Raw genomic sequence first — 12,367 nt, 5'->3', positions numbered from 1 at the left:
TTCCGGGGGGGCAGCAGAACTGCTGAGCACCCCTGGTGGCACACACCTGAGCTGAGCACCATGCCAGGTCCTGTACACCATGGTCCCCACTGGGCTGGTTCTGCCACCCCATGGCAGCACGTCCCATCATCCTTGACACACCACAAAACCACACACCTAACTGCATGTTACTGAGATGTGGGTTTCTGAAGGAGCTCAGGGTTCAGCCTGCCCATGCTCAGCAGTCTCAGCAGCTGAAGCCTGACCCATTTCTCTGCTTCCTTCTGCAGTAAATACACGAGTAGGCAACAAGGACACATTGACACAGACCAACAAACTATAGATCATTTTCCACACTGCAAGTTTTGTTTTGTACAGTCCAAGCCATACAGAGATAAAGGCTTTACCATATTGTTATTGGTGTCTTGTTGCCAGAACAGAAAAAACATATTTGAATAAAGTGAGCTTTCATATATCGAATACGTGGAGATATTAATACACAAATAATGTCCAGGTTGCATGCCCCATACATGCAAACCACAGATAATTTCATCAGTGTTTGTTGCTCACATTTCTCACTGATTCAGGCACCTGGGGTTGACCATCCTGGCCACCTTACACATCCTTTTGGTAGTGTAATCCTCATCCACTGAAGGGCAGCAGAGTAACCAGCTCACAGCTAATGGAGAAGCAGCCTTCTCCCCTGTGTTTTACCATTTGTGGTGCTGTATTTGATATCCCACACACACTCTGGCAGGGTGCAGACACACCAGGAGGGCTGGTGGGATCTGTCCCCTCTCTGATTGCAGAGGAGTTGATGGTGAGCCCCTCCTAGGTATAGGGAAGGTAGAGTGCAGGAGACTCACAAAACATTTGTTCAGGCAAGTAGCCCTTCACCTTCCTGCTGGCTGACAGACAGATCCCAAATGCAGCTGCACTACCTCTCCAGTGGGGGCTGGGTGCCCTCTTAGTCACCACCAAAGGGGATCAGCTGGAGATGTCCTTCTTCCTCTCCTCCAAGGGGCACAAAGAAAACATCCCAGTTAAGCCCTGCCGTCTCCCCCCTCACTCACTTGGATCAAATACCCATCAACGTCATGTTAAGATTTAGGAGGCACCATTCAAAATTGACTAAGGACAAGATGACCACTGGAAAGATGGGCAGGATTCACTCTAGTACCAGCCAGAGAGAGGAGGGTACACCAGGGTATCCCTGCTGATATGAAAGCTACACCCACAGCCTTTGCTTCCCATCCCTCTGCACAATGTTCCTCACTCACCAGGCACCTAAGTGCTGCTTGATATTATTTCTCACTCTACAGGAGCTATGTGTCCTGGAGGGTGAGCTGCACAATACCAATGAGCAGTTAAAATAAGGACATCTCATCAAATAACTTAAAAAAATGCCAGAGGAATAAGAGGGCTCCAATGCAGCTTATGCAACAGGTACTCTTTTATTTTCCACTGCTGCATTATGGATCTTTCAATGAGGTAAACCTATTTGATTCAAGGCTCCTGTACAGGCTGTTAAGCCCTTGGGGGAAGGAGAGGGAAAGGAAATCACTATGGCAGCGCAAAATGGCACATTATAGATGGGACATATGTATACACTGCTTCGGCACACAGCACGATCGTTCTGAAATGCAGTGGCTTGACTAGCTGATCATGCATTGGTGTTTTAAATAGTTCATCTGAGAAATACCATGGCAGTCTGCCTATGCACAGGATAATCGCCTGCAAAGAGCCATGTTAGGGTCATATATTTGCTAACTATATTGCTGTTGTCAACAGCCTGTAGTTAGCAATCCATTCTGGGTAGGAAAGAATTCACTTTCTTCTCGTTTAAAAGCAAATCAGAACAACTGAAAAAGAAAATCCTGTCACAGACCTGAAACCAGTGTCTTTGCTCCCAAGGGCAATATATACAAGACAGACGATAAATGCTGTGGAAGGAATAGAGCATTTGCCTGACAAATTTCAACCTGTAATGAATTTTTATGCTCACTCTCAAAGCCTCAAAAAACCTCTACATTTGCAGCAGAAACTATAACATATCCCAAGCGTAAGGGAGGCAGCACATGCTGCAGAACTGCCAGATGCCTTTTCCCCTTCCTGTGCTCCATTCACAAACTAATCCTAAAACTGGACACTTAATGGAAAGTCTACTTTCAACAGCTCATTGCTCGTGCAGTTTACAGTACAATATATAAGCAAGCACTACAAAAACTGGGCTACTTTGAAATTATTTGAGATCTATCTTGCTATTCACAAATGCTCATTCCTAATATCCACAGCACATCCCAGTTCCTGGTGTCTCTAAACAGTCATGCTTGGAAGAAACTTGCATCAAGTTTCCAGAAATAAGAACTTTCAATCAGTGGTTTACTTTTTTCCTGTGGCATAGTACAGAAATGCCTGAACCATGGCAGCTTGCTCAGCCTGCAAGAAGCTGAATGCACTCCCCAAGGCTGAGACAGTGCATGGAAATCTGACGTATTAGACCTGACATGTGAAGGACAAATATAAATTTTCCAGCTGTAATTACTGCTGAGTCGCGTGCTGTCCAGTTGGGTGATGTCCCTTTGACCCAGCAGGCTCTTTTGTCTCATTGCAGCTTTCACACTCCAAATTTTTGTCCAAAGGGGAAAATAAGTTTCTGCATTTGTGACTGCAGATATATTTTTAAAAAATCAGCAGGTATCTCCTCCCAAAGCACACCCCTTGGGATGGGTATGTTGGTGGATGCAGTGGTGTGCTGGTGACCCAGTAATACCAATCCTGCCCCAAGAGCCTCTGGTGGGGAGGTGGTGCCTGCATGGCCCTGCAGAAGCATCCCCTGCAGCTCCCCAAAAGCCAAATTAAAAGGTTGGTTACTCCAAGGAGAGTCCTGATGCACACCCATACCTGCCTATCAGCTCCTTCATCCACCCCTTGTTGCTCTGAATCATTAAATCCCATACTGGTTGATGTTGAAAGGGACCTCTGGAGGTTGAACCCCCCCTCTTCAAGCAAGGTCACCTACAGCGGGTTGCCCAGGGCCATGTCCAGGCAGCTTTTAAACACTTCCAAGGATGGAGACTCCACAACCCTGTGCTAAGGCTCAGTCACCCTCACAGTGTAGAAATGTTTCCTGATGTTCAGAGAGAAAGGCCAGTGTTTCAGTTTGTGCTCATTGCCTCTCATTCTGCCACTGCACAAAGCTTTGATCTGTTCTCTTTTCACTCTCCCCTCAGGTATTTCTGTACATTGATAAGATCCCCCTTAAGCTTTCTTTTCTCCAGGCTGAGCAGTCCCAGCTCTGTCAGCCTGTCCTCACAGGAGAGATGCTCCAGTCCCTTCAGCATCTTTGTGGCCCTTTCTTGGACTCTCTTCACTATGTCTCTGCCTCTCTTGTACTGGAGAGCCCAAAGCTCTCCACAGCCCTCTGGGTGCAGCCTCACTAGTGCTGAGCAGAGGGAAAGGATCTTCTCCTTCATCCTGCTGGCAACCCTCCTACTCAAGCAGCCCGAGGCACCATTAGCCTTCTTTGCAGCAAAGGCACATTTCTGGTTCATGGTCGACTCGGATGTGGTCACCAGGAGATCCCAGGTCCTTTTTCTGCCAAGCTGCTTTCCAATGAGATGTCCCCAGCACAAACTGGTGCCTGGGGTTGTTCCTCTGCATGTGCAGGACTTTGCACTTCCCATGATGAACTTCATGGAGCTTCTCTCTACTCATTTCTCCAACCTCTGGAGGTTCCTTTGATTGGCAGCATGACCCTCTGGTGTGTCAGCCACTTCTGATGGTCAAAAGTTAACATGAAAGGACCTACTATTGACCCCTGAAGTATACCACCAGTCACCACTGTCCTCCAGTTTGACTTTGTGCCACCACTGGAGACACAAGTGGTGATCACCACTTTCTTGGCCTGGCTGTTCAGCCAGTTTCCAATCCCCCTAACTATCTGCTCATCCAGCCCATCCATCAGCTGCTTGTCTGTGAGGATCTTATGGAAGACCCTGCTGAAGGTCTTACTGAAGTCTGGGTAGACAACATCCACTGCTCTCCCCTGGCTTACCAGACTGGCTCCTCACACACTAGGTCAGCTTCCCACTGGGAAGGTAAATGAGCAGCAGAGTGAGAAGCTAAGAATGTCTAAATTAAAATGGTAAGTCCGGGGGAAAAATGGATTTACTCTAGGGTTTTCTCCTGCATCAGAGCTTCTGAGATTTACAATAGCTTGACCTTCTCAGCTTTCACACATGGTGCACCCACGTGTTTACTTTTGGAGTGAGATCGTAGGAAGAATGCAGACTCACGCTAGCAAATAAAAGACATCTAAAGCTTGAAAAGTAAAGCACATGATTTTCCTATGGGAAAAAAATATTTTAAACATTTTTTTCTGTCATTAAATATCCCATTTAACTGATTATTTAGTATCATTTTCAATCAAAACATTATATTTGCCAGCAAAGCAAAGAAAAATGAGCTGTTTTGAGAACACAGAGCTAAACAAAACAAACAAGAGAGCCTTTACTTTACAGTAAATTTTTAAAACCATGAGTTTTGTTTTCCCAGCACTTGATACACCAACGATAACAAGAGGAAAAGGATACCAATTAAATGTAATTGCCAGCCCTGCTGCCCCCAAAACCTGAAACAAAAAGCACTCAGTGTCAGCCTGATAAAATATTTGCTCCTTTCCCAGTCGAGTACTTTATTAAACAGTCCTTAAAGCATCTCAGTTCTTACAAAGGACTTCCAAGTTTGATGTCAGTGAAATGACTTTAAAGCCTCATTAGTTCCCTGGTGAAGGTTTGTTCTCTGGTCAGACACTTGGCTTGCTATTTTGTCCTGACCCTCTCAACTGATCCCAGGCTCAGATATTTTAAGTACATTCATTTGATCTTTTCTGATATCCAGATGAGAATTGGTATCGGTGTGGCAAAGGCCACTGTCCATTGCCTCTATTTTCTTGCTCACATGAATCTGTCTCACACCCAGCTATGAAGTATGGGGTCACCTTTATAAGTTCCAGCAGATAGATTAGCATGGTAAAGTTAAAATCAGATTTTAAGCTGCTGCAGCACTGAACCATCTGACTTTGCCCCATTACACCAACATTGCTTCAATCACTTCAGCTTCTCCAAACACGACACACAAGCAAAGCATGCAAAAATAGCCACTGATGCATGAACCAGCTTCACCAGCTCAAAACCCAAAACAAAGTGAGGTGCCACCAGGAGTACACATGCCCTAAGAACCCCAGCCCCTCAGATGTGCTGCAAACCCTCTCCCATCCCCTCCTTACAGCATGCCAGCCCAGTTAAAAACTACTTTTTTGTGGTGCAGAAAAGGCCAGAATGGGGCTCACCTCAGCATTGTTGCTGGGAATCTCTTGTCTTCCTCGACAAGGAAGCATGTCTTGGTTCTATACCTTCTTGAGATGGTGAGGAAGAAGAAGAAACCAGTCTGAATGCCTTTTAAAGCCCTGGGGGTTAGAATAGCAAATTCCAACACTGCTGTAACTCATCTTGAATCAACTGAAAGCCAAACTTTCACATAACCTCTCATCATCCTGGTATACAATATGGGTTAAATAAATAAATAAATAATCAGAAGAAAAGCAAAACCACACACACACACACACACAAAAAAAAAAAAAAAAAAAAAAAAAGAGAGAGAGAGTAAAGAAAAAAAGAAAAAAAAGGCAACCTTCCATTTCACAGATCCTTTTTGTTGAGGAACTAATGTTCCTATTTAACACCACAGGTATTTAAGACAGGTAGGTGACTAGCCACATGCACTTGTGCCACCCAGCTTGCCATATTGGGCCAAATGCCTGTACCTTACCTGTAGCTCTGATACACAGATATTGTCTGACAAGATTTAGAGATGGTCAAAGACCTAGAGACCTGAAATGGAGTAAATCAGCTTTTCTCCTCTTGTGAGACAATGTCTCACATTAGAACACAAGCAGATATGAAGGCACAGAAGTATTGGAGTGCTTCCTGGGGAGCAAAAGGGTAGAGGAGTCTTCCCTCCCCCAGTGCAAAATGTAGATATTTAATGCTTCATCATTTCCCACTATCATGAGGAACCAAATGCTCCTTCAGCTTGCCACTTCAAGATCAAGTTTTATGTTTATAGCTTCAGACTTATTGGACTGACTCTCTCTTTCCTCCGCCCCATCACTTTGATAAACCAAGCCCAACATTTCATCAGCTACATGCCAGTGCTAATCCTCAGCAGATTTCAAACTTGCCCTGCTCTTGCACCAGACTATCAAAAAGCATGTGGGTGGAAGAACTTTCAAGCAAAAAATAGCCCCTTATTTTCATCCTTGCAAAATTTGTAAGTGAGAATCTTGTTTAAAAGAGACAGAAAAATGTAGGACTTCTGTGATGTGAGAAAAAGAGCAACATTTTTTCTTTGAATTTTGTATCCTTTTACACACTCACTTTCACCCCAGTGTCTGTACTGTTTCCTGGTCTGACTTCAAGGGGCAGAGAAATGATCTCTTCTCTCTGTCATGCTGTGATGCATAAGAGGTCAGTCTTCTGACTGAATTCAAGATAACACCAGTGTGAGATGCTGATGGATGTAACAAGAAGACTTCACAACTTTTCAACATGTTTTCACCCTTAAAGTCCAATATAGTACTCCCAGAAGCCCCTCTGTTGAACTGTGAAATACAGATGCCTCTGACCAGAAATGCTATGTAAATAACAGAAAATGCTGAAAATGTGTCTTGTTACACCTCAGTGCCATTAAAGTTGCTGCTGTTCATTTAAGCAGTCCAGGTTACCTGTAACACCCACAAACAACCTGCATTCACGTGCACACATGCAAGTACTTCTCTAGTATCTTTTTGCCTCATCCATTTGACCATGAGGTGTTCTGGCCAGAGAACATTTTGGCATGTGACAAAGAACAGACTACAGATTTTCCATCAGCTGTGGGGATGGGTGGGCACACACTCATCATGGTGACACAGAGCTGCCTTCCTTCTCCATCTACATGCTGGCCACTACTTGCAGTTACATTCCTCCTGTGTCCCTTGTCCTCCCATTTCCTTCAGGTCTACCATGTTTCTCTGCTGCTGGAGCACTCACAGTCTCCTGAAGTGTGAATGTTACTGTCCAAATTTTACTAATTTGGTGCTATATGAACTGAGACCTTCCAGCTAGTTCAAAGGAGTCATCTCCTGCAGGGTACTCTAGCTCTGACTGACACACTGCTTGTACTGCACGGAGGTGAGACTATTACAAACCGTGCCCAGACTACATAAAAAAGTAATAATGTTGTTTGTCATCAGGGATCCAGACTCTGACCACTCATTAAAAAACACAGTATTTCAGGAAATGCAGGCAGGGCAACCGGCACTGTAAAAACCGTGCTGCTATTGCAGGTAAAAGTAAATATGTTCAGAAGCAGTCAACATGAACATATATGACGGATGTGTATTGCAACAGGAAACAAGGTTGGTCCTGCCCATACTTTTCCATAAAACCTTTGGAGAGCTCATACATCATGATGAAATTTTGTTATTATCACCTCCTCTACCGTAACGATGGCCGCGTGGTTCCAGAAGAGGAGCGCACTGCCGTAGGATATAGAGTCCCTGACAAATTTACTGCAGCATTTTTCACCAGCAATTTCCGCTGCGATGTGTGCTATTACACGTTCTGAAAAACTTAGAGAAACTGCAGGATGCAAAACGACAATTACATCTTTTCCAGATGAGACTACTACGTTAATGGATTGGCGTCATCCATCACCATAGATCGGAAGCCCTCTGGGGAACCTCACCAGGCCATTCCAATAAATCTGACCAGGAGATTCTGTATTTGGCTGTTCAGCTCAGCCCTAGGAAGCAGTTTAGCAACACGCTGCACAGCATGACTATGGCTCAGCTCTCCTGGTGAGGTGATGCTGCTCTACAGCTGGGAAGCTCTGGAGGTAAGAGGTGCTGCAGGCCAGTGTGGAAAGACACAGAGGGCTGCAGCCTGGCATTCTGTCCTCATATGGCTGCTTCTTCAAAGAACCAAATTTCAGCATGCAGATTTTAGACTGCAAAGGAAGAAAGCTGACTGCGCGGCTTAATTCTTTTACCAACAACAACAAAGAAAAGGAAATTAAAAAAAAAAAAAAAAAGAACAAAACTAACAGAGAGAAAAAAAACCAACCTGCTGGCAGACTAGGGTAATTGTGAAGTAAATTTTTTTTGCTGTCATTCTTCTTCATACTTCAGGGCACCTCAGCAGGCAGAGCACACTGCCATGAAAATGTAAGATGATGATCTATCAGGGAAGCACGTACTTCTAACAAGCTCTTTCTTCAGGAAAGCTAAAAAATTAACTCACAAATAAAAACCTCCATGGCTGTACCATGCCCTAGCTTATCCTTGTAATAACAGGAGAACAGGACCTGAAGTTGTCTCTCCTTGTCTCCTGTGCTAATGCAAATACAGGAGCAGTGCAAGAGTAGGCTGAGGGGAAGGTCAGCCCCACCAAAGCCCTTTTGGAAGGCAGCTCCATGCAAGGGGGTCCAAGGGCACTTTTGTTTCTCCTGCTTTGTGTATATTCTGTTCCAGGCAACGATATATTTTCCTGACATTCTGCTCATTTAGCTGGAGCTAAGCATTTCCTTGTACAGTACTGGGGGTGGGGATCTGCCATGGCTCTGTGTTCTCAGGCTTAACCATTTCTAGTCCTCTCTTCACTTAGGCACTGGCTTTCACCATCTATTCCATCCCACACCTGCCCCAGCACCACGGGCAATGTCTGTGGTTCTTCTGCCTCAGCCCTGGGTATCCAACACAAGGGCTCTGTTCCCAACAATGCCTGTTACCATTAGGATGGGGCCACTGCCAGTCATGCTCCCCACTATGGGGACAGTCTCCAGGTACTGCCTGTGCCTGTCAAACCCTCCTGTATCTTATGACCCAGCCCTTAAAGTCCTCATCCCTGGGGTGGCCAACCATCTCCCACTGGCTTCATATGGGCGCAGGGGGTTTGGACAGAGAAGCAGGGATGGAAACTGACAGCTTGAACTACTTACTGCAGCTCCTGTGGCAGCAAGTCCCTGACAGCACCAGAGGAAGCACAACAGAGCTTGGGAGGTTAGCAAGACAAGGAGGAAGTAGTTTTAACAACATAATAATTTCAGGGAACAAAAACTGCCTATAGCCTGTATAAGTCATGAGAAGTGGCATACGTTCATCTTGCCTCAGGCAAATCCATATGTTGGTAGACAAGCTCAGCTACAAAAATGATACCCTTTCCTGCAGATAGAAACAGCAAGAGCACCCAAGAAATACAAAATATTCAGTATTTTCTTGGCAAGGTGTTAGAGAAAACAACTGTCCTCATTTAAGACCTTGCTGTTAGCAAAGAAGGAGGGCAGATTCCCTCAGCCCTTGCCTCCGGCACAAGCTCCGCACCATCCCTCTGGTGAGGCAGTCAGCATCAGGTCTTCACACTTGCTCCCTGCTCAGGGGGCTAAGCCACTGCTGGCCAGAGGGGATGCTGCTGTGTTTGTCCCCTCCTGTGTGCAAATTTCATGTCTGCCCCACACTATCCCAAAAAAATCCATGGCACCAGCTGGACTGTCCTGGCCAGACACCCCACATACAGGGACGAGTGGTCTGCAAAGTGCCAAAGCAGCTTTCCCAGGCCACTGATGGTCAGTCTTTGCCCAGGCTGGCAACTGAAGGAAAATCAGAAGTGTCTGCAATACAAGAAGCACAGCAGAAACAAGCTGCACTGCAACAAGGGTTTCAAAAAACACCCACAGAACTAAGCTGGCACCTGATAAAACGTCTGGTTTTACTGGATGTTGGTGGACACACTCATGTGCCAATCTGCTAGGCAAGGTGGGTGAGTGAGCGTCTGAAGAACACAAACCAAATCAGAGAAGACAGCCGTCCCCTGGTGCACACAAATCCTTTGCAACCTCAACTGAACCTTCCCCAAAAAGGTGTCATGACCAGTGGTTTGAGAAACTGAGTAGACAGCTGCTGGCCACAGCTGAATGAGGAAGGGTGGCCACCTGGGCAGAAGTGAGTGACCACGATCCAGGAGCCAAGCTCTCTGCCTAGATGTGCTCCACGCTGAGATGGAGCTGGAGCCACCCAAAACTCAGGATACACAGTTTTTGCAATGGGGAGGACAGGACACACTGCAACAACCAACCTGCATTTCCTTGGATGCCTCATAAAACTAATAGGGCCATCTCCACATGGGACATTTCCCAGAAAACACTTTATACAGATTAACTGCAGTAATCTAAAGGGATGGGGTGCAGCACTTGCCTCTGTTTGGGCAAGTGTCCTTGGCTGGACTGCACTGGAGAAGTCAGTGGTGGCACTGATGGGGCTTCACGGGTTATGCAACCATGAAACCCTGGCACGCACCCATCCTGCCACCCTCAAGTGTCCTCCATGTCCACTAGATACACTTCTGCAATATGCTACAAAGGCATGAAAAATCAATAGTGTCCATTGACTTTTTGTCTGACATTAGCTTAATCCTAAACAAAGAAAGTAGGAGAGCAAAATGCTACCAAAAAGTAATTAGAGGTAGCAAGGGTTGCCAAAGATCCCGAAGTTATCCAGTATGACGATTGCCTGGTGTACCCTGCCCTGTCCTTACAGTGACTAAGGACAATTCAGCCCTCTGCTCTGGGGCAAAGCTTTTGCCTGGGCCCAGATGCCAGCACAGGCTGGCAGAGGCTGAGGGTCAGGAAAAGGAGCATCCTGGGGGTGGTGGGTAGCCCCCTTTCTCCCCCGACCTGTATGGCATCTGGTGTCAAAGGCACCAGCCCAGGAACAGCAGCAGTGGCATGGGGCACAGAGCTGTGGAGGGGTGGCTCTTTGGTTTTAGCTGTCTGAAAGATCACTGAGGGATTAGGTCCCCTTGCATCCTCAATGCTAATTAAGGGTTGCTTATTATCCAATTTTTCCCTATAGAGTATATTCCTTCTCTGTGTAAATGCAGCTGATGCCACTGATGAAAATTAACCGCAAAACCAAAAGGAGCAGAAAGGTCCATGACTGAGGGAGTTATAGGGTGTGAGGGGTGCCCCACAGCCCAGGTCTCCTTCCTGGCAGCCACAGGCTTGTCACCAAAGCTGGGCTGAAAATGTATGGGCCATTTCTTCTGTGCTGGTTATGGTTTGGGCAATAGTTACCAGGAAGAGAAGTTTTGGCCAAAGCATTTGCTGTCAGAGCAGCAGTGGTTTTGTGTAATCAGAGTTTAACAAGCACACTCCAACGGCAGAGTAAGCTCATTACCTGGGCACTGCTCATGCACACCCAGGCACACAAAACATGCATCTGGAACAACAGGCAGCATCCCCTTAGCTAAATCTTTTGGGGCCCTAGAAAGGGTGTATACATTTATAGTTAAACAGTCCCTTTGGCAATGTCTATATCCTCAACAAAGCCCACAAAGAAGGAGAGGTGTCCCCTGCAGCCCTTGGCTTGGGTGGGCTGTGGGTACCATGTGGGTTTGGCTGGGACTAGAGCCCAGCCTTTAAATTAAAGTGCCACTGAAGATACAAATTCAGGCCCCAAGGAGATTAGAAATGCAACATTTTCTTTATTGCCTATGTGTCTATTGCCTATTGCCTTGTCCTGGGTCTACGTGGCTGCATAACAATGCATTCTTCAATATACAGTCATCCTCTCTTTCTCCTTATTAGCTGCAAAATGACATTTGCAAAAGGAAAATGATGTAATTTTCATAGGCCTCTCTGTAACTTTGTACTGACTCTGGACTAAGTAAATTTTTCCACCCAGATTTGTATGCTTAATACTAGAAAAAAGTAGATTGGTCTATGAATCTGCTTTTAATGATATAATGCTATGTGCTACCCTTGTAAATGGCAACATATTGTAGTTTCAGTAGTTGCATTTTTAAATATATTTATCTGTGTCACTGCTACTTGTGGCATAAGAAGATTTAGTGAAGCTGGTTTAGTATCAGTCTAGTGCAAAGGAAAAAATTCTTTAATTAAACCCAAAAGAATTGTTTTGTTTAGTGGTTAAAAATCTTGACATTATCAAATTAAAGTCTTTGGACAGCTTCAAGAAGAAAACAGACCTTTGGGCAACTTCATTCAAAAGGTGCTTGGGATTTTGGGGGCTCTTTCTGCTCACCACAAATTGTTTCATGCAACTGCAATTTCAGGTACAGAAAAGAGAGCTGAGAGCATTACACCTTCAGGATGAAATTTTCTTAAATAGCATGATGTAGAATCAGGAATGATGGAAAAAAATGATTCCCGATTATGGCAGTCTGCCTGATGCACAGGGAGCACTGCTGGTGTGTGTGCCAGCTTGCTCAGAGAGGCTGCACTTCACTGCCATGCAGTGGCCACCGTGAAAGATGGGGAAAGGACAACC

At 45.5% G+C, this 12,367-nt stretch overlaps 1 protein-coding gene across 2 annotated transcripts in view; it reads right to left on the bottom strand.

Annotated features, from left to right (window-relative positions):
* The window catches only part of RAI2 (retinoic acid induced 2), a 45,129-nt gene that overhangs the window by 6,339 nt on the left and 26,423 nt on the right, over nucleotides 1–12,367 (bottom strand). The window contains exon 2 of one of the 2 annotated variants that reach the window (XM_071749032.1): nucleotides 5,333–5,449. The exons of the other annotated variant lie outside the window; for it this stretch is intronic. Coding sequence (XP_071605133.1) covers nucleotides 5,333–5,380 — 48 coding nt within the window. The 5' untranslated portion in view covers nucleotides 5,381–5,449. The remainder of the gene's footprint in view (nucleotides 1–5,332; nucleotides 5,450–12,367) is intronic. 2 annotated transcript variants of the gene reach the window in all.

This window comes from Heliangelus exortis, chromosome 1, assembly GCF_036169615.1.
Source record: "Heliangelus exortis chromosome 1, bHelExo1.hap1, whole genome shotgun sequence".
Lineage (NCBI taxonomy): Eukaryota > Metazoa > Chordata > Aves > Apodiformes > Trochilidae > Heliangelus > Heliangelus exortis.
Note: the sequence above shows the minus strand (reverse complement) of the source record. Positions and strands in the feature narration are given on the sequence as shown.